The sequence below is a fragment of the Hypanus sabinus genome, chromosome 1 (genome assembly GCF_030144855.1).
Source record: "Hypanus sabinus isolate sHypSab1 chromosome 1, sHypSab1.hap1, whole genome shotgun sequence".
NCBI classification, from domain to species: Eukaryota; Metazoa; Chordata; class Chondrichthyes; order Myliobatiformes; family Dasyatidae; genus Hypanus; species Hypanus sabinus.
In genome coordinates this window covers 114738672-114761507 of record NC_082706.1, presented here as the reverse complement: position 1 = coordinate 114761507, position 22836 = coordinate 114738672, and the positions used below count along the sequence as shown (strand labels likewise).

Below are 22836 nucleotides of genomic sequence, written 5' to 3'. Positions count from 1 at the left end.
AAATACAAACGTTTTATTCAATGTGTCTATACATTGGCAGCCTTCTGACAGAGTTGGAGGACAAAAATCTTACAACTTGCATTCCTAATCTCCAATTCCAAAAGATTTCCAGTAATTTTCCAAGAATTCACATAATTTTATTTTAAAAGTTTTAACAGCAACATTAGAGTCAATGCTCCATGTGCTAGAATTTCATAAAAACACTTTAAAAACTTGATATATTTTTTTTAAATATAAAAGTTTCCACACAACTTGCCCTCAATACAGACAAGGTTCTCAGTAATCAAATGGCATGTATTGAGCTCTCATTAGACTGTTGGCACCAGGTGGCACTGCAGAGCCAATAGCACCAGCAGGACAGAACATGACATCAAAGACACTTTTATTTGGTGGGACAACTTGAAACATTCTGTCCAAATCCAACACAGGTGATGGTCGCAATGATGGCACAGAACATGGACCAGGGAGAAAAGGCCAGTTCGGCCTGCTTAAGAATTGGGTTGGCCTGTATGGATAGAGCAATAAGCCTGATGGATTATTGTATGGGAAGAATGTGGAATACGGCAAACTCATGCTGGGTGGCAGTGTTACATTTGGAGGGGTATATTTAGTGTAAGAAGTTGGTAACTCCCAGTACATATAGGGCCTTACTGAAAGCGCTGACTCTGGATAGCTGGAGCAAGGATTGTCCCAGAAGTAAACAGGAGTGGATGTGCCATACCCCACAGATAATCTCGGGCGCTTTGATTCTTGTCTACTTGGGGATTCTTGTTGGGAAATATTGGAGTCATCCTCAATGGAGGAAGGACTGGAAGTCGAAGTGCTTAAGGGTGAGTGAAACTGGACACTGTGATTGGCCCTTGGTGAGGAAGAGAGTGATAAGGAGCACTGAGCATTCTCAGACACGACCGGTTGATGATGCCAGGAGTTCAATTCCAATCTTTGTTGGGTAGGATCTTCATTTGAGGACTTTTCTGGGCAGTATCCAGAGGGCCCAGAGTAGCTCTTGTCCTTTTCAGACGCAGAAGCTTCCAAACTGTTCCACAATGTTTCAATGGAGAAGGAATTCTCTAGCCTGCTGTCACCATGCTGTGGAAATGCAGTTGAAGGGCCAGGAGCTTCCAACACTTGTTCCAATTTGCTGCTTTCATCAGAAGATGCAAGACCCAAAATCCCACCCTGGATATATGCAGTAGAATTAGCTGCAAAGCTCTTCCCATCCTGTCTTGAGACAGAGGTGTTTTGCCTTTTTAATGCTTCAGGTGGGATGCGAGTAACATCGACTGTCCAGTAGTTTCCTTTTCCTTGTGGCCTTTTAGGATCATTCAAAACCTAAAACAAAAAAAAACAAAACACTTAAAAAAAATCACTGACCAAGGGCACAAATTCCAAGTACGTATAGCATTAGCAATCAAATAATTCATAGAGTACAACACAGCACAGGCCCTTCAGCCCATAACACTGCTAACCTTCATCTATGGAAAAGAGTAAACAGCTGAAGTTTCAGGCTGAGACGCTTCATCAGGGCTAAACTTTAATGATTAACTTATGGAAGAATCTTCACTAAATTGCCTTTTTTAATCCCGATATTGAAGCCTGTTGCGATGCCGCTACACCATGCAGAAAACCAGCTTACGAAACTCAAAACTGCAGATACAAGAAATCTAAAATGAAAATGGAAGATGCCAGAAATACAGCAGGCCAAGTAGCAAAGGTGGAGAGAGAAACACAATCTCAGACCCTTACACCCTTTGTTAGAATCCAGGTATGTTTATAATACAAAATCAGTTAACACCCCAGAGTGATCTATGGATTATTTGACCCAGACTGTCAGTTAGCATGTGTACAATGTGCACTGTTGCAAAACAACAAGATAATGCATTCTTAAATTAAAAGCAAGAAATACAAAGAATCAGGAAATGTTTGTAACAGGTTAAAAAGTTAGGTTGATGACTAACGAGATTCTCAAGTCTCCATCAAGTGGATCTCCTTTTGAAGAATTTTAAAGTAGAGATGCCTCCTTTTGGAGAATTTAAACATAGGGGATCACCAATTAAAAATGCTCAGAGTCATACACTCAAGAGTTTAAATTCTCTTTACTTTAGCAAGTCTTTCAATAGATTCTTTTAATATTTCAAGATCAACATTTTGATTAACTTGAACAGTTGAAATTTCACTGTTAGACAAGAATATAAAATACAGGTTAATATCAGATATTATGATCAATTGGTGAACCAGGTTGAATAGCTGCGATGGAAATGAGTTCCACTAATTCTTAGCGCATAATCCGTTTTGAAACGTTATTCCCATTTCCTTTTAAAGATACTGTCTGAATTGAATTTTTCCTGCATTTTCACTTTTGTTTCATGTTTTAGAATTTGCCAAGTTTAAGATCATTCTTCCACTGGGTTGGGAAGTTCAGTAACGAAACTGCACAACAAAGGAAATTAGTATAACTGACAGTTTGATAAAATGCCAACTGTTGCTTTTTCACCCGTTAACAGTTGCTGCTGTTGTCGGGAGAATTGTCACCAAGATGGTAATCCATCACTCTTAATTAGTCCCAGCCAGTTACCAATGAATAACATTACTCCCTCCTGGAGTGAATGCTGAGGGATATTCAAAGCTTCTCTTCCAGCAAAAATTCCTTTACATCTCCAAAGTACAGACAAGAGAGGCCATTTATTCCAAATCATTCATCACTCCACAGGAACTTGTAATCTCCCATCACAAAAACTGTTTTCTGGTGTGGATGTGACTTTTGAAGCATCTCATTTGGGAAAAATATCACAAAGATAAGCAAGGATCAACCTATGTCACACCATTTATCTGGCTAAAGCAAGTCATTATATCAAGCTCATATCAAGAGAAATATATGTAAATATAATTAGTGCAAAAAAAAATGAGGTAGTGTTCATGGGTTCAATGTCCATTCAGAAATCAGATGGCAGATAGGAAGAAGCCATTCCTGGATTGTTCTCTTACTATCTTTCCTTTCGATTAGTCCTAACGAAGGGTCTCAGCCCGAAACGTCGACAGTGCTTCTCCCTATAGATGCTGCCTGGCCTGCTGTGTTCCACCAGCATTTTGTGTGTGTTGTTGCCTGGATTGTTGAGTGGATGCCTTCAGGCTTCTGTACTTCCTTCCTGATGGTATCAATGAGAACAAGGCATAACCTGGGTACTGAGCTCCTTAATGAAGGACAGCACCTTCTTGAAGCATCCATTCCTGGAAGATGCCCTGGATACCAAGGAGGCTAGAGCTCATGATGAAGCTGACTAAATGCACAACTCTCTGCAACCCATTTCGATCCAGAGCAGTAGCCCCACCATACCAGATGGTGATGCAGCCTGTTAGGATGCCCTCCACCGTACACCTGTAGAAGTTTGCAAGCACCTTTGGTGACAAACCAAAGCTCCTTGAAACCCCTAATGAAATAAAGCCTTAGTATATTCACAGTAGGCAAAGGTTTCGTACTACTAGGAAGAACACCAGGCATCTCAGCAAAACTGTACTCTTTTTCCATCTCTAGTCTGTGTTTACCATGACTGGGATCCAAATCAAGCCCAAAAGCTCCAAAGACCATACAACAAAGGAACAAATCCATAGCCTTTTGCAGATATTTATGAACAACAAGCAACTCATTCTTTATCAAAGAGAGCATCTACAATATATTCAGGTTGTCTTCAACATCTTCCCCACATCTCTCCACAAAACCTCAAGATATTCTTCTGTACATATCCCATTAGTAAATGGCACCGGACCAATCTTAACATAGTCTTTCAGCTGCCAGCCAGTTGAACTCTTGCCTCCAGGTTTGGAATTCACCAGGGTACTTTGCCAGAATAAGGTGTAAACACTATCAATTCTGCGGAACACTTGAACAATGCACACAAAATGCTTAACTATTTATTCCCCTCTATCGATATTGCCTAACTTGCTGAGTTCCACAGGTTATGCATTACCAGAGTAAGGTGGTCCAGTTTTAATAATAATGACTATTTGTCAAGGTTAATATCTGCACTGACAGGCAACATCCTCTTAAGTTTTAAATTATGTGGTTTTTAGAGTCACATGTAGTGCAACGGAAAGGCAAGATGTATGTTCTTCATCTGTACAGTAAAATAGTCACCTGCCATCACAATTTCAACCGCAATAATAAATACCTTTATCATACTGATTTATGCACATGACTTGAGGCAGGGCGGATATATATTTCTTCTTACAAACTATTCAGGACTGTGCAAGTCTTAGGCACACATAGCTAGGGAGCTTAAGACTTTTGCACAGAACTGTATTTATCAACGTGGAGTGCCACAGGAGGGGTGTGGGACAGAGGCAGACGGGTGCCAGGGAGAGGAGAGGTGCGCGCAATGATGGTGCAGGTGCAGATACACTCAGCCCTGAGACACCAGGCAAGGTTGACTGATTCCAAACAATTGGTTTAACTATCATTTCAGAACCTCTCGCCTACTCTTGTTCTTATTCAGGCTCTCTCAATCTGTTCTTCCTTGGCCTTGAGCATGTTTTCCCTCATCTTTCTGTACGTTTCAGTCCCTGCTGTGTTCTTTGTTTTCTTCAGGTGTCTATGTCACACATATCCAGGATATCCTGTTACCCAGGATTGGGTTGTCCAGTGGTGCTTTCCCCAAGTATCTCATCGGCTGTTTGTCATCACTTAATTGAACTTAGTGGTCAAAGTGTCAGCATCTTTGACAAGCATCAGCAATGGTGCAAGCCTTCCACCGACTAGAGCTTTGAAGGATTTGGCAATGGAGTGGTTCTTCAGATTGTACAATCATTCTGAGCTTTTCAAATCATAAAGGATCTCACTAATCAAAGATGGTTATGAGTCAGCAGCATCCAAGGCAAAGGAGGAAGCTGCCTGACAGAAGATGAAGACATTCTTGACAGATGGACTGAGTGTTGTTCAGATCTTTACAACCGTCACAAGGAGACCCCACTGTACTCGCAAGCCAGGATTCATCCAATTCTGCATGTAAAAGTAGAAATAGCCATAAGATTGCTGAAGAATGGGAAAGCTGCAGGAATAGACAACATCCTGGCTGAGCTGATAAAACAGAGGCAGTGATAAACATCCTCATCAATATCTGCAACAAAATTTGGCAGACTGGGGAATGGTCAACACCCTGGATAAAAATCACTCACCACGCCCCAAGAAAGGCAACTTACAGCAGTGCCAGAATTATAGAACCAAAAGTCTTAGCAGCGATGTAAGCAAAGTGATGTTAAAGGTCATCTTGAATAGATCAAAACCACAGTCAGAAGAAATAATTGCAGAAGAGCAGGCTGGATACAACAGAACAGATATTCTACCTCCAAGTACCGTGTGAGAGATACAACCAACAGGACATCTTCCACACGTTCATAGGCTTCAATGTGGCATTCGATAGGATGTGGCCTCTGGGCCACAATGAAGAGATTCAAAACTATCAAGCAGCTCTACCCGAAAGCTAGCAGTACGGTACTTGTTCAAGGCACAAGTGGAGAGTGGTTCCATACATCAGTTGGAGTCCAAAAAAGCTTCCTTTCATCCATGTTTATCACCATTTTCCTGGAGCAAATAATGGCAGTTACCCCGAAAGACCATACGAGCACAGCCAGCAGAGGACAGATCATAACCAATCTCAGATACAGAGCAGGAGAACAGGGAAGACTGAAGGCCATGGAAGAAAGTGTTTGGGGGGGGGGGGAGAGGAGAAGAACACCAGAGGCAGGCAAGGAGATAAAAGGGATGGGGAATGGTAAATGGTGGGTGGGGGTGGGGGCGGGAGACATTACTGGAAGTTCAAGAAATCTATGTTCATGCCATCAGGCTGGAAGCTATTCAGACAGAAAACAAGGTGTTGTTTCTCCAACCTGAGTGTGGCCTCCTGTGACAGGAGTGGAGACCATGGATTGACATATCAGAATGAAAATGGGAAGTGGAATTAAACTGGGTGGCTACTGGGAGATACTTCTTCCAACCTCAGGTTCACTGATGGCATTGATGGAATAGCAGGAAGTGATGAATGGGTCTGCCTTGCAAATCGTCTGGATGATACATTTACCAGATAATGGGATGGAGATCAGCACAGAGAAAACCAAGCTAATGAGAAACAGTGAGGAGCTGATCACAACAAAAATCACTGCCAGTGGCCAAGAACTAGAGACTGTCAGGCAGCTCAAGTATCTTGGCACCATCATCAACTAAGGATTAAGGACTTGTGAGGACAGCCCAAACAACAGCAACACTGGCTAAACTAGTCTGGGGAGACAATAACATCATGCCCAGATCCAAGTTGAAACTCCTGCATGCACTTGCACTCTCCATCTTCTTGTACACATCCCAATCATGGGCTTTTGGAAGCAGAACTGCAAAAGATCCAGGCAGCAGAGATGAGATGCTTCAGGAGGCTTCTCGGCATCTTCTATACAGAACCATCACCCAGCACATGAGACACTACAAAGATCTACTATCCACAGTAAAGAATAGGAAACTGAGATAGTATGGCCACATAACAAGGTCAAATGGATTCTCAAAGATCATTCCTCACGGAACAGTGCAGGGGAAAAGAAAAAGGGGCAGTCAGAGGAAGAAATTGGCTGACAACATTGAAGAGTGGACTGGAGAGAACTTTGCCGCAACACAGGCACTCACCCACAACCATGAGATGGAGGCAACTGGTACAGCGCCCCTACGACCCAGGAGGGTTGCGGGATCCATAACCAAATGTCTCTCTGGTGCTTCCTACTCCCTTGCTTCTTCTTTCTCATTTTCCCAACTATAATTCCCTTCTCCCCGTCTCCTTCCAACTTAGTCCACATAGACCCACATCAGAATCAAGTTTATCATCACCCACATAGGTCAAGAAATTTTTTTTGCAACAGCAATAAAGCGGAATAAATAAAATTACTGTGGTACTGTGTAAAATTTTAGGTATCTTAGCTAGCTAAATATATACTCTATTGAATCGACCTCATTCACTGGCATTCTCGCCACCCTGAGTGAAAAAAATTCCCTCGCATGTTCCTTAAAAATTTCACTTTTCATCCTCTCAACGAATGATCTCTAGTTGTAGTCTCACCTAATCTCAAGCCTGCATGCATGTACCCTCTCTATACCCCACAATTTTCCAATCCTCTATCAAAACTCCCTATGTTCTAGGGAATAAGATCATAACCTATTCAATCTAGTCCTCAGGTCCCAGCAACATCATTTAAAGTTGCTCCGCACCCTCTCAATCTTATTTACATATTTCCTGTGGGCAGGTGACCAAATGGTGGGTGTCATGGTAGTGTTGCAGCTAGTGTGACACTATTACAGCTCAGGGTGGAGTTCAGAAGTCAGTTCCAGCATCCTCTGCGAGAAAGCTCTGGCTTCCTCCCGCAGTCTAAAGATGTACCAATTTGTAGGTTAATTGGTCATTGCAGTTTGTCCTGTGATTAGGTAATGGTTAAATTAGTGGATTATTGGGCAGCACAGGTCAAAGGGAGAGAAAGGCTTATTCCACATTGCATCTCCAAATTTAAAATTCAAATTAAAAGTAAACTTTACAGTTAAATTGCCAAAAAAAATCTGGATTTACCCCAGTCGTTGGAAAAGGGTATGAAGTTGAGAGCACACATCAGAAGGTATAGCTATTCCCATACAATCTTAATCTCACTTTGGAAACCACAGTACTTACTTACATCACTGCTGTTTAGGGCAGCAATGCACGTGCTCCATCCTTGTCTGTATAGAAGGATTCTTCATTGCCATTTCCCTAACAATTGTATCTTGACCAGTCAGGATTGGTCCTCCTGAGCTGAACCCCTGAACCTGCAGGACTGGTGGGCCACTCTTGGTCAGGCATTGGCCTGTTTGGCACAGGCGACCTTACCAAGAGCCAAAGCACAAGGCCCTTACTCCAGCCAACGTAGCTCTCCAGATAACTGACGAATGAAAGCCTCCAAACCCCACGACAAGGTTGCATTTATCCATATTCACCCACAGAGGTCGTGAATTTTTTTTGCAGCTGTGGATTTGGAATTCATATACCCAGTACAAAATGTGGCAATGATTAAAGACAAAATCATTCCCTTTGACTTGATAATTAGTATCACTGAACAACTCAGGCAAAGATTGCTTTCTTATAGTTAACAGGTATTTTACACTAGGCTGCCATCTCCAGAATAGATTAATTGTTGACAGCTTTTGACTTGTGACAAGTAATTTACACTTCCTTCAAATTAAAGAGACCATAAATATCTGTCAATGAGATGGGAATTTCTGCAGAAGATTCCCACGCAGTTGGTTTTTAAAGTAAATGAATGGCAATAAATGACTTAATCAGACAGAAGTTAAGAATAAAGAGGAGCTGTGTTGTTCAAGATCTTATGTATGGGAAGATCTTTCCCTATGTGAACTTTGCAGCCTGCAAAAGTTCTTACCAATAGGCATGCATATTAATACCAAGTCCCATCATTTTCAGCTCTCCACCAACTCCCCCTCCCCCCAAAGAACACACCAAGGACCATGAACTAGATTTAGAAACAACACAAGATGGCCTGCAGATGCTGGAGGACCAAACCAGCACACACACAAAATGCTAGGAGATCTCGACAGGTCAGGCAGGACCTGTGGAAATGAATAAACAGTTAATGTTTCAGGCCGAGCCTCTTCAGATTTTTGTTTTAGGTTGGTGATGGATACCAAGAGTTAGAGGTTAAGATGCAGGTAAGCCACTAGATAATCAGATTGAAGAATATGATGGAGCTGTATACTTTATTACTGTTCATACATTTTAGTGAGCAACAAAATTCCAGTTGTAAAATTTGTAAAATCTCTTAAGAAAGCAACTAGAGATGGTAACAAAGACAAAGTGAAGATAAATATTTGGCTTTGAAGCCACATACTGACCCAGATGTTTCAGTTTACCATTGAAGATGCATCTGTTTAAACCATGCATTCACGGTTTAAGCACTGAAGTTACCTAGTCAAACCTTTCATGTGCAACCTAATGACTCAACAGTGCAACAGGTACAATGGTATGTAGCGGTGTGCTACATGCAGCGCTAAAATTACGACACGGAGTCGGTAGCTGCAGTCGAAGGAAAAAACTTTATTCGAAATCTTCAGCCTCACTTTTAAGCCTCCCTCAACCTGCCCCCCGTGGCGCAGAGGCTCCAAAGCTCTGTGCTCGCAAACCCCCGTAGGCTATCTAATTGTGAGCCGGTTCGGATGAGCCAGGAAATGGGTCGCCACAGGTACAAAATTTTCGTGTGCTACTCATTCTTGTATAGTGAAGGATATTTATCATCCACTAACAATGCATAGGACTGCAAGAGGATACGTAGGGTTTGTTACTTCTAAATGTTGTTATTGTGTCTCAACTACTATTCCTGGCAGCTGAATAAAATCATCTATTACCTGAAGCAGCAGCTCCTAATGTTGCTTTTAAAATCGCTTGCCTCTGTTCTTAAATCCATGCCCTCATTTTAAATGATCTACCCCCCCACCCCCCCGAGACAGACTACTGTATCTGACGCTGCCTTGTCTGTGTCCTTTTATCATGTCACCCCTTGTCTTGCCAATACTGCACCAACTGCCGCCACTGGGCTATAAACATGCAGGAGCAGTGTGTGGTTAATTGCTTTGCAATCAAAGACACACACTGCCTCAGCTGAGGCTTGAACTAATGACCTTCAGATCATCAGCCCAAAGCCTAACCACCTGGCCACATGCCAACACCTTATTCTCCATCTCCAGGAAATGAAGTCTTAAATTTATCAAACTTGTGCAACTTGTGCAACATCAAATTCAGTCAACATCCTGGTAAGTCATTACTGCATTCTTTCTAGAATATATACTTAGCTTTATGACAGATGCCAAAACCTTATTCACCACACCATCTCCTGTGGCACCACTATTATTGAGCCGTACTCTTGCTCTCATGCGTCCCTCTGTTCAACAACACTCCTCAGGGACCCTATCACTTGCTAAACAAGCCCTACCCACAGTGTGTTTTGTATGCAGAATTAATGCAATGCACTTGCTTGAATAGGAAACCATTTGCCAGTCCTCAACCCACATACAAGAGAAAAGCTGCAGATGCTGGAAATCTGAGCAACACATAAAATGCTGGATGCAGGCCAGGCAGCATCTATGGAAAAAGCACAGTCAATCCACATAGCTAGCTGATTCCCTGCAAATTTTTCAAAACTAACCAGGTTAGGTCTAACTAAACTTTGTTTTTTGAGGAAGTTACTGGGAGAGTTGATGAAGGTAGCATTGGCTACATGGTCTTTAGCAAGGCATTTGACAAGGTTCCACACGAAGGTTGGTCAAGAAGGTTCAGTCACTCCGCATTCAAGATGAGGTAGTAAATTGGATTAGGCATTGGCTTTGTGGGAGAAATGAGAGAGTGGCAGTGGAAGGTTGCCTCTGACTGGAGGCCTGTGACTAGTGGGGCACAGGCCAGATCAGTGCTGTGTCTGTTGTTGTTTGTCACCTATATCAACAACCTGGATGATAATGTGGTTGACTGGATCAGCAAATTTGCAGATGACACCACAGTTGGTGTTGTAGTGGACAGTGAGGGATGCTATCAAAACTTGTAGCAGGATCTGGACCAGATGGGTAAACGGGTAGAATTTAATGCAGACAAGTGCGAGGATTTGCACTTTGGTAGGACCAACCAGGGTAGGTCTTACAGTGAATGATAGGACACCAAGGAGTGTGGAAGAATATAGGGATCTAGGAACACAGGTCCACAATTCATTGAAAGTAGCATCTCAGGTAGATAGGGTTGTAAAGAAAGCTTCTGGAACATTTGCCTTCACAAATCAAAGTATGAGTACACAAGATAGGATGTAATGTTGAAGTTTAAGACATTGCTGAGGCCTAATTTGGAGTATTGTGTGCAGTTTGGTCATCTACCTACAGGAAAGTTGTGAACGAGGTTGGAAGCGTGCAGAGAAAATCTACACCAAGTCAATTAGGAGAGCTTGGGAACTGCTTCAGGCCAGGTAGCAAGTTCTAGGCCCAGAGCTTATGGCTGTGGCAGGGACCCAGTAACTAATGCGGGGCAAAATCTGCAGGTTCAGTGACTAGAGGCAAGGGTCAGGCCGATTTCACACTGAGGCTGTGAGACTGCCCTGGCTGTTGTGCTTCACATCTGTGAGCTTTGTAGCGAATTGCCCCGCTAATATGAAGTGAGTCTGAGGCTTTGGGCCTACTTGGGGATTTGGATCGAAGGACTCAATTTGGTTTGGGATGTTGTTGCTGGCTTCTATTGTTTGCACAATGTGTTTTTTCCCCCCCTCTTTCTCTGCGCATTGGGTATTTTTATTTTAAATTGGGATCTTTTAAGTTTCGTTTGATGGCTACCTGTAAGCAGACAAATCAATGTTGTATAATTTATACATATAGTACTTTGTGATAAATGGAGTTTGAATATTTGAAACCAGAGGTTAAGAGCGGAAGATGAAAAGTTCAAGTGGCAGAAGCTTCTTTACTCAGAGTGGAATCAGCTGCCAACACACATTGTGCAAGCAAGCTCCATTTCAACATTTGAGAGAAGTTTGGATAAGTACATGGGTGGTAGGGTATGGAGGGCTATGGTTCTGGTGAAGGTCAAAAGGTAGTAGACAAAATAAATGGTTTGGCACAGACTAGCTGGGTCGAAGGGCCTGTTCGTGCATTGTACTTGGCTCAGGCCAAGTTTTTGTTTGATCCATCTTCATATGTGCAGCCTGGGGAAAAATACACATGCAGGACAACAAACACTTTTTCCAGGTCTTACAGTCCTTTATCTGTTTTATTGCAAGAAGAGGGTATCAAAATAAAAACAAAATAAATTTAAAAAGCAGTTCCTGCTTGTAACGTTCTCCTTCGGGTGTACTAATAACGCCGAATTCAACGTCGAGATAAACCACAGTCAATGAAACCAGATCGCAGTAAGATTAACCATTTACTGTTCACTCTTCACATTAACATATGGTGAAAACTGTTGATAAAACAATACAAGAGTGATACAGTATTTGTTCCTTCCTTAATATCACATTTCAATTGTAAATACTTGCAAAGGTGACTATAACTACATTACACTAAGGTGCAGTATACAGGCAGAGTTTACCTGCTCCATTGACTACTTTAAATACACTTCAATGCAAACTATCCGCGACTCTTTAACTAACGAAAGCATAAACATTATCGACCGTCGTTACTTCTAACAGGATCGGCGTTAACATCTTAGTTCAATATATCGATTATCTATTAACTTACAGCGTTGCTCTCACTGTGATTTCTAATGCCTGCAAAACAACTTCCGCTCAGGTGTGCCTCGTGGTGAGCCCCCACCCTCGCGTTAATTTCAAACCGGTACTTTCCCACAAGACGCGGCGAAACCGGATGTGACGTCATCGCATGCCGATACATTTTACATGCAATGAATATACTTTAAACACTTCTAATTCTAACTAGAAAATACTATCGAATGAATTCCTAAGCGAAAATATTATAAACTAAATAACTGTTGTAAAGACAGCACACTGCTATTACAATCTCAGTTTAACTTTGGGCCACACCATCATTACAATGCCAATATGGTAGTGGCAGTTATTTAGTACAGGTGCACAACTTCCAAACACACAGGCTAGACCTTGAAAGGAGTTCTCCTCTCGCTCACATTAGTAGGCTAATTAAGGAACTTTGCAGTCACGCTATTCCAGTGTCAATCAATTTTACTCAAACTTTCCTCACCAAACCTGGGAAAAGCATTTGAATTATCTTTTCCAGAACATGGCAACTCTTCATTCTACTTCACCCATGCAACATGACATCATCATTTTCTCTTAAGCATTTTAGCATTACCAAGGTGAATACAAGTGCACCTTAAGTCCCAATATATCCACTCTGCTAATTCATGTGATCCAAGACAACACCTATTTCCTCTTTTTTCATTAGCTTCCATTATTCCTGCCCCCCCCCCACAGTAAAAATTGGAAGAAAATTCTCATTAAAAATGTCACCCATTTATTTTGGCTCCACCTACAGACAACCTTGCTGAATAATGCTGTTGTGTTATTTTTGTTCATTTCATTGTACAATATTTAAACTTCTAAAGGAGTTTATTGATTACTTCAGTGGATTAAATCATATCAACTTCAGAAAAAGTATGTACCCCACTTGGGGTGTATTATTTAAAGACAGTAATTGGAAGGTGGGTGGTCTGCAGTTTTCCAAACAAAGGTGAATTTTATGTTGGCAGTGAACACCCAGTTCTTGGCTCAGAAAAAGCAAAGCAGTTTGATATTACAATTATTGCCGGATGAAAATCTACATTTCCTGCCTAACAGGATTTTCAGCAAACTTATGTTTTCAGCATACCTATACTCAAAGGAAACCAGACATTTGATGCAAACTTGGAATACTAATAAACCCAAGAAACATTAATTAAGCAGTTCTATTCAGGAGGTAGTGTGTGTCTGCAGCACTTGCAGGATATAACATTCTGCAGTGGATATATACGCAGAATTGCACATACATTACACATGGGGGCCACTTTATTACTTATGTCCTGTACCTAATAAAGTAGACAATACATGTTCTTTGACCAGTCCAGTTTATTGTCAATTCATATCCCCAGGTATTTGTAATCCTCCAGCATGTCCACACTGACCCCTTGGATGGAAAGGGGGTCACCGGTGCTTTAGCCCTCCTCAGGTCCACCACCAGCTCCTTAGTCTTCTTCACATCAAGCTGCAGATGATTCTGCTCGCACCATGTGACTAAGTTTCCCACCGTCGCCCTGTACTCAGCCTCATCTCCCTTGCTGATGCATCCAACTATGGCAGAGTCATCAGAAAACCTCTGAAGATGGCAAGACTGTGTTGTAGCTGAAGTCCGAGGTGAAGATGGTGAAGAGAAAGGGAGACAGGACAGTCCCCTGTGGAGCCGCAGTGCTGCTGACCACTCTGTCTGACACACAGTGTTGCAAGGGCACGTACTGTGGTCTGCCAGTCAGGTAATCAATAATCCATGACACCAGGGAAGCATCCACCTGCATCACTGTATAAATAAGCAGGTGTACAGGCATGTCTATAAAGTGCCACTTAGTGAATATAGTTTATGTTTTACCAACAATTTCAGAAAGAATGGAAAATGGCCAAGTATTGCAAATTGGGGATGGAAAGAGGATGTGATTAGTGGTAGAGAAAGGAAAGCACAATGACCCCAATAGGGATCAGGCAGATCACTTACAGTTAAAGAACAAGACTACAACTGCAGAAGGAACTCACTAAGTCGAGTAGCATCCGTTGGGGGTGAGAGTGGTGGGGGTGGTGGAATAATTATTTCACAAATGTGCACTTTCAGTCAGGATGTTGGGTCTTGACCCAAAACACTGAATTTTTACCCCCACCTATAAAGATTCTGCTGAACATTTCGAGTTCCTTCAACAGTTTGTTTTGTTCCAGGTTCTGACATTTGTTGTCAATTGCATCTCCGAGCCTACAAGATGGATACCCTGACATTTGGTAAGAGACCTGGTTAGGGCAACAAACATGAGAAAGTCTGCAGATGCTGGAAACCCACAGCAACACACAAAATGCTGGAGGAACACAGTAGTTCAGTGCTCCAACTCAAAACAGACTCTTACTCAAGACTTCAATCATTGCGACTTTGCCTGGAATGTAGTATTTCAGTTAGGAGACTAGATAGAATAGGCTTTGTTTTGCTTTCCTGGAATGCAAAGGGATGGTCTAATAGAGGTAACTAAAATTATGAGGAAGTTATATGGCACAGAGGGTCAAAGTCTGCAGTTTATCCCCACCTACCATCATCACATGCATGGGGTGGCAGAGACCTAACGCGACAGGTAAAGTTTAGAGCAGGGGTTTCCAACCAGGGGTGAACGGGACCCTCCGTTAATGGCAGGGATCCAAGTCATAAAGCAGGTTGGGAACCCTTGGTTTAGAAGGAATCAGAGGAAACATTTGAGGTGCAAATTGTCTCACAGCATTTAACAAGTTTAAGCAAATATATGAATCAGCAAGGAAGGCTACAGATCCAATGTCAGTCAGTGAGATTGTTATAAGTAGGTACAACAGGTAGCATTGTTAATGAAGACTGAAAGGCTGGTTTCTGTGCTAATCACTAAACATGCTCAGTGATTCTATGACCGCTATTTAATTTTTAAATGTGTTATTTAATTTAGTGTCTTTATATATTGCACTGTACTGCTGCAGCAAAACTACAAGTTTAAACAAACACATCAGGGATATGAAACCTGATTCTGACCATCATACATGCAGAGTGCATGTATGTTTAGTGATTAGTTCTTGACTATTTCTAAATAGTAAATTTTTAAGTGAATTGTCAAAATGTGTAGTACATGTTACTAACAAAACTACAGAAGACACAAAATGCTGGAGGAACTCAGCATTCTGTGCGCACATATTGGATTTCCAACACCTGCGGATTTTCTCTTGTTTGAAACAACACAAGATACCATTTAAAAAGATCAAAATTAAATTGCCTTGAAAACAAAGACTGCTTTCCATGAGAGCAGGGGGTTGAAGTGAGATAAGAGGTTTCAGAATTCTGTTAACCTGTGTGAAAAAGAATGAAAGAGGAATTTTTCGAACACCTCTCATAGCCCCAGGACATCACGAAGCTCTTTACAACCAATCACATGTTTTTGAAGTGCAGCCATTCTTTATCTGCCATAGGAAATGTAACAGCCAATTGACGCATAACAGACGATCTAGGTAAACCTGATGAGATGATTTACTGAGGTTCTGAACTAGTACCATGGGTTCTATCACTTGCATCCAAGGAGGCAGATGGACGTCAAACATCAAGTATTGTTAACAATGCAACACTGAGCTGCTCTTGAAGTATTGATGTGGGTTTTTGCTCAGAGCCTTTGCTTTAATTGACAGTCTCCCACCCACCACCACCTCCCTCCACCCTACAGTAAAACACTGTTGCTCTGAAAAATTCCCTTGTATCTCACATACAGAAAGGACAATGTCAGCCCCCTTGAATTTTTCTGGAGCAAACCAGTGGAACCTGCACCAAACTGGATGATTATAATAATGGGACTGCAATACTGGAATGGGACCCCTTAAAACTTAGCTAATCCAAGTCTAGCACACCCTCAAGTGGATTAAAATCCTTTAGACAACTAATTGTTCATTTGCATGGGAGGAGTGAAAAATAACTTGATTTACACATTACTGGTTACCCATTAACTTATTATTCCATGACTTAAACAGCAACTGATTATGTACAAAAGTTAGAGAGCATGGTAAAAGTGTGTATGGACCAAGGACGAAAACAACTTCACAGAATTATGAATTCCCTCTTCCTCACTGACATGGTCTGAAAGGGAGTGAACTGCGGCTTCCTTTTACAGAGGGAATATTGGAAGTTGTCATGCAAGCATTAGTGCAGGTGATTTTTAAAATAAACCCCCAACAAGTCAATGCTTAATGCAACTTATATTCACTGCTTCTCTTCACACCTCAAAATTGTCTAGAATACCAGCACCTCATGACTTGTAAATATCTACATCATACTCCCCTGCCTCTTGCCCCAAGTCCCAGCCTTTTAAACTTCTTACTACTCAACCCTGCAGTAATATCCTCATGATTACCTTCTGCATAGAGAAGTGAAATTGAGAGGATTAATGCAATTTGAGACATTTAAAGAATGAAGGCTAAATGGCAACACCAATTGATTAAGTCCAAAAAAACACTTCACTTTGTAATTTTAGTTTTACTTTGGGAGAAAGGATTTTTGATAAATTCTTCTTTTCATCAGTTTAGTATGACACACACAAACATGCTAAAGGAACCCTCCAAAGCAAACAAGACAGAAAATTATGAAATATAAACACAAGAGACTCTGCACATGCTGGAAATCCAGTCCTAAAGGAACAGCAACTCCGTCATCATCTGTGGAGAGGAATAAACAGTTGAGATTTTGGGTTGAGACTCTTCTGCATGACTGAAAGGGGGGGGCGGGGTGGTTTGGGGGGGGGGTTGGTGGGGGGAGGGAGGGAGGAGAGGAGGTGGAGGAAGCCAGAATAAGATGGGAGAGGAGGGGGAAGGAATACATGGTGAAGTATGATGAGAGGTTGAGTAGATTGGGACTCTACTCATTGGAGTTCCGAAGAATGAGAGGCGATCTCATTGAAACATATAAGATTGTGAAGGGGCTTGATCAGGTGGATGCGGGGAGAATGTTCCCAATGATGTGTGAAACTAGGACTAGGATGAGGAGAAATTTCTTCACTCAGAGGGTAGTGGGGCTGTGGAATTTACTGCCCCAGAGAGCTGTGGAAGCTACTACACTCAATAAATTCAAAATGGAGAGACATTTTCCTGGAAAAAAATGGCATTAGGGGATATGGTGAGCGAGCAGGTAAGTGGACATGAGGTTAGGTTTAGATCAGCCATGTGATCTCCTGGACCAGTTTTCGAAAGCCTGGATGGGTCGGAGAGGAATTTTCCAGATTTTTTCTCCTCAATTGGCAAATCGTTCCCCCCCCAGGTGATCACATGGGTTTGGGTGGGATGAATAATAAAATGGGCGGCATGGTGCCCTGTTGGTTGGCACTGTTGCCTTGTGGGATTTGGTGAAATCTAGAGTTAAGATTGGATCAGCTATGATCTTGTTGAATGGCGGAGCAGGCTTGAGGGGCCGATTGGCCTACTCCTGCTCCTATCTCTTATGTTCTTATGTAAGCCAGGTGAGTGGGGAAGAGGGAAAAGTAGTAAGAAGCTGGGAGGTGGCAGGCTGGAGAAGGAGGAATCTAATAGGAAAGTGGACCATGGGAGAAAGGGGAGCATCAGGAGTGAAGATACACATGTGAGAAGTGGCGAGTAGTAAGAGTGCAGAACTGAAGAGGGAAGGGGAGGGGAAAAACTATCTTATGTTAGAGAAATCAATGCTCATGCCAGCAGGTTGGAGGCTACCCAGAGTATGAGGTGTTTCAGAGGTTCATTTTATTATCAAAGTATGTACACAGAATACAACTGAGACGTCTTCTTCCGATTGCCATGAAATACAGAAAAACCATGGAAGTTGTGAGGCCCCTCTCCCACACAAAAAAGAAACAATTCACAAACCCCGAACTCCACTGCACGCAAAAACTAATAGATTGCCTGCCCAGACACAGCAACCAAAACATCAAAGCTCTAACCCCCAGGCTCCTCAAACAAAAACAGCAACACAACATCAGAGAACCACTTTCGTCACCCAAAAATGGAACAGATTGCCTATCAGCAACAAGAAAACTGAAAAACTGAAGGAGACCAATATAACTACAGTCCACATCAATAATAATTACATATGTCTCACATGTTTCTCCTCCAACCTGACAGTGACCTTACCGTGGCAGTGGACCAATTTGTCAGAATGGGAATGGAGATTGGAAATAAAATGGTCGGCCTCTGGGAAATTTGGCTTTTTGTGGATGGAGCAAAGGTATTCAGCAGTGCAGCCCCTAGACAACGTCAGGCTTCAACATAAGAGGCCACATCAGGAACATGGATATGGTAGACAACCCCAGCAGATTTGCAGATGAAGTGTTGCCTCATTGGAAGGGACTTCTGGAGCCCTGAACAGGGGCAAGGTGGTGATGAATGGGCAGATCTAACACTTCTCCTTGCAGAAATGCTGAAATCGTTCAGCTGAGGCAACATTTGGAATCAGGTTTACTATCACTGACAGAGATCATGACATTTGTTGTTTTGCAGCAACAGCATAATACAAAACTAAACAAAATAAACAAACAGTATAAAAACAGCACAATAGTAAGGTGGTGTTCATGGACTGTTCTGAAGATCATAAGATACTGGAGCAGAATTAGGCCATTCAGCCCATTGAGTGCTCACCACCCGACACCTGGGAAGAAAGCTACCACCCATGTTTCCTTTTTGCATTCACAGAATCGCCCGCCTTTCCTCCTAACTATAGAGTCCTCTATTACTGCTGCCATCCCTTTCAGTTTCCTGCTGTTCTGAACCACAAGGCCAGAATAGTCTCAGCACCAGAGGAATGGCCACTGTTGGTTCCCCCAGGTAGGATTCTGCCCCCTCCCCCCAAACAGTACTCAAAATGGAGTACTTATTGTTGAGGGGGATGGTCACAGAGGGCTCTCCATTATCTGACATTCTCCCTTTGCTCTCCTGACGGTCTCCCATTTATCTGTAGCCTTGGTATGGTCTATCATCACTTCACTTTCTCTAACAAGCTGAAGGTCATCGAGTTGCAGCTTCAGTTCCCCAACAGTCTCCAAGGAGCTGCATTTCGATGCATTTGGTACAGATGTGGCAATCAGGGAGTCTGGAAGTCTGGAAATCTGACATCTGACATCCAGAACAGGACACTGGCTCTGCAGACATACCCCCCATTCTCTCAAGAGAGAACTCAGGGGAAAAAAAAATAAGAAATTAACTTACCTAATTACACTGCTTCTGCCTTTTCTTGCTGAAGCCTTATTGAGCCAAAGCCTTTCTACTCGGACTATACTGACGTCAAACGTGCTGTGCTGTTAGGTGCTGCCTCTCTTTTACAGAGACTGGGTTTTTAAAGCTCTTAACTGGACCTGCATAGGAGCACTCCTGTTGCATCTTTGCAGTACTCCAAACAAAGACACCTGCCAAAGACCTTCCCGTTTTTTTAAAGCGCTTCACCAGACCTGCGTGGAAACACTCCTGTTGTGCCTGCACAATACTCCATTTGAAAAAAATCTGATGGCAGAGGAGAATAAGCTCTTCCTAAAACATTGAGTGGGTTTTCAGACTCCTGTACATAGAAATCTACAGCACATTACAGGCCTACTCATGTTAGCCCTTTCAGTCCTGGGAAAAGGCCTCTGGCTATCCACCCGATGAATGCCCCTCATCTTGTACCTCCTTTCCCCGATTGTAGTAACAAGCCAGCCTGCTGACATTGCTGCTTCTCTTCCCAGTTTCTATGCAAACAATTCTGTTTTTGCTTTTTGTTGCCCAAACAGCACTGGAAAATGCAGCATTGTTGAACTCAGAACAGTAAAGAGATAACACAAGGAAATCTGCAGATGCTGGAAATTCAAACACACACAAAATGCTGGTGGAACACAGCAGGCCAGGCAGCATCTTATAGGGAGAAGTGCTGTCGACGTTTCGGGCTGAGACCCTTCGTCAGGACTAACTGGTCATCTTTCACATTCCAAAGACATGCAAGTCAGTAAGTTGCAGGCTTCCCATGTTGGTGCCAGAAGCATGGCAATACTTGAAGGCCGGCCCCAAGTATCGAACTATGGTCATTGACGCACACATTTCATTGTACGTTTCAATGCACGTGACAAATAAATAAGCTAATCATTTAATTTAAGCTACCTCAACCTGCTTACCCTTGGTTCAGGTCTTCCCATTCCTACCATTCTTGCATCTGCCTCCAGCAACTCTCTGGCATATATTCAAACACAGCCCCCTGCTCAGTACAGAGTGCAGGGGGAAAGAGAAGAAAAATGCCTAACGTATGATGAGGGATCTCAGCCCAAAATGTTGACTGTTGATTCCCATGCATAGATGCTGCTCGACCTGCTGAGCTCCTCCAGCTCAATGTGTGTGCTGTTCCAGATTTCCAGTATCTGCAGAACCTCTTGTGCCTCCCATGTCATCCATTTCCTTGATTAGCAGCTTATGCTCCAATTGGAGCATTAAATTGCCCATGTATGGTCGACTACCAGTCCTCGGCCACCAAACCCCCCCCCCCCCCACATCTCCCACAAAGTTCTGCAGATCAAAAGAACATTGTTCTATATGGAATGAGAAGACAAATAGATTGAACATGGAAAGGAAAATAAGGTGGTGGGGAACTTCAGAATTTGTTGGTTAGATGGAGGAAAAGGGACAGGGTAATGATTAACATTGGTAGGACAGCTGGCCCAGAAGGTGATCTGTCATAAGATCAAGGTTTGACAATCTCATTAAGCTGGTATCTTTCCCCAAGACAGTTCTCCCCATTGAGGTCACATTAAAACTAGTTTGAGATGTTATATTTCTACAGGATTGTTCTACAATGTTGGTGCTCAGAACTCAGTATCCCAGCATGCATTGCATGCTGCTGAACCACACTACTGACTGAGCACCTCTGTATTCATGTAATAAGCAGATGGCAGTCCCAGAAGGAAAACTGAGGCACAAGTTCTTAAGAGGTCAGTGGTGGAAAGGGAGAGCAACTTTGAGTTTGTGGGTATCAACACCTCTGAAGATCTATCCTGGGCCCAACACATTCACACAGTCACAAAGGAGGACAGTTACTGGATCTACTTCTTGGCACATCACTAAAGACTTAGAAATTTCTAACCATGTATAGTGGAAATCATTCCAACTGCATCACAAGCTGGTGTGAAGCCTGCAATGCACAAGTTAACGAATTCCACAACTCTGGCCAGTGATAATAAACCCGATTCTGAGATCACAAGAAGCTGCACAAGATTATAGACTCAGACAGCTCCATCATGGACTCAACCCTCCTCACTATCAGGGCAATCTTGATGTGTTGCCTCAAGGCAGCAGCATCTGGTACATGCCCACTTCTTACTACCATCAAGTGGGAGGTACAGGAGGCTGAAGACTATTTAGGAATATTATCGCTCCTTCCACTATTAGTCCATGAATACCATCTCATTATTTCTTTCATTTTGCATTATTTACTTCTGTAATTTTTAGGTCTTCGCAATATACTGCTGCCACAAAACAATTTTCATGTCATGCAAGTCAGTGATAATAAATCTGATTCTGATGATTTAAACAGTAAATTCCTAACTTTTCTTAATATATAGTTTCAGTCATATAACCTGTTACACAATGCAAAAAAAATCCATTGAATAAGCTTCAGGTAACTTCAAAAAAATTAACAAGGCCCAGGAAATTCATGAAACATCACAGAAGCTCTAACAAAAAAATCTGCAGGAATGCTGTATTCACCAAGTGGAAAATTCCTCGTGTTATTTAAGTTCCCAAATTTTTGTATGGGTTTCTCCTCTAGTCAATTTAATTTTTCTAAACAGCTACAGAAGTTCCTAAGCAAGGTATGCCCCTTTCTTCTACACATCTCTACACCACAAAATTCTCCCCCATTCATTCACTAGCAACTCCTTGTACAAGATTCAATCCCAGGATCACCAACAAAAAACTATTTTAAAAAAGTACAGTAAATTTTTTTGACAACTTTTCTACTGATTTTCATAGAATCACATCTCCAGTGGTTTCAGAATTGAAAGGCCACATATAGGCACAGTTAAATCTTTCCTAGTAAAAACAAAATTCCAACCAACATGAAGCTGAGCTCTTCCCAATCTGTTCTCTGTGCTCAAAGGGCAAACACAAACAAATGCCTTTCAATTACTCACTGGCCTCCAGTCTGTTTTACAGTATGGTTGGAATTATCACCAACAGATAGAAGCAGGCTTACTTTGATAAAGCAGTCATTTTGAGACAAGTTGTGCCTGACAGAATCTTTCCAGCCTTTGTAATTCCCTTTGAAAAATGGAAACATGACACTGATCTCATGGAGAATCTGTAAAACATAAAGTAAATTTAACCAGTTTGTTATATTTGGAAACCAGTCAGATTTCCTCAATATTTAAAATAACTGAATATGTTTATATAAAGCAGTACCTGGGATAACTTCAGTCTCTTTTCTGGAGAGTTAAGGATTGCAATGGTTATGAGAGCAAGATAAGAATAAGGTGGCTTAGGGTATCTTTGGTAATTCTTTTTCTTCAGTCGTTGTTTAGACTTACTTCCTGTATTTTCTTCATCACAGTCTTCTGCAGAGTTAGGGTCCAT

General features: G+C 42.1%; 1 protein-coding gene across 1 annotated transcript; it reads right to left on the bottom strand.

Annotated features, from left to right (window-relative positions):
- Positions 1-276: 276 nt before the first annotated feature.
- Positions 277-22836, bottom strand: LOC132403988 (forkhead box protein H1-like). The gene is made up of 3 exons (XM_059987925.1): positions 22666-22836; positions 22460-22564; positions 277-1332 (listed from the first exon to the last, which is right to left on the bottom strand). The coding sequence occupies exons 1-3, from the start codon at positions 22834-22836 to the stop codon at positions 277-279; spliced, it is 1332 nt and encodes a 443-aa protein (XP_059843908.1).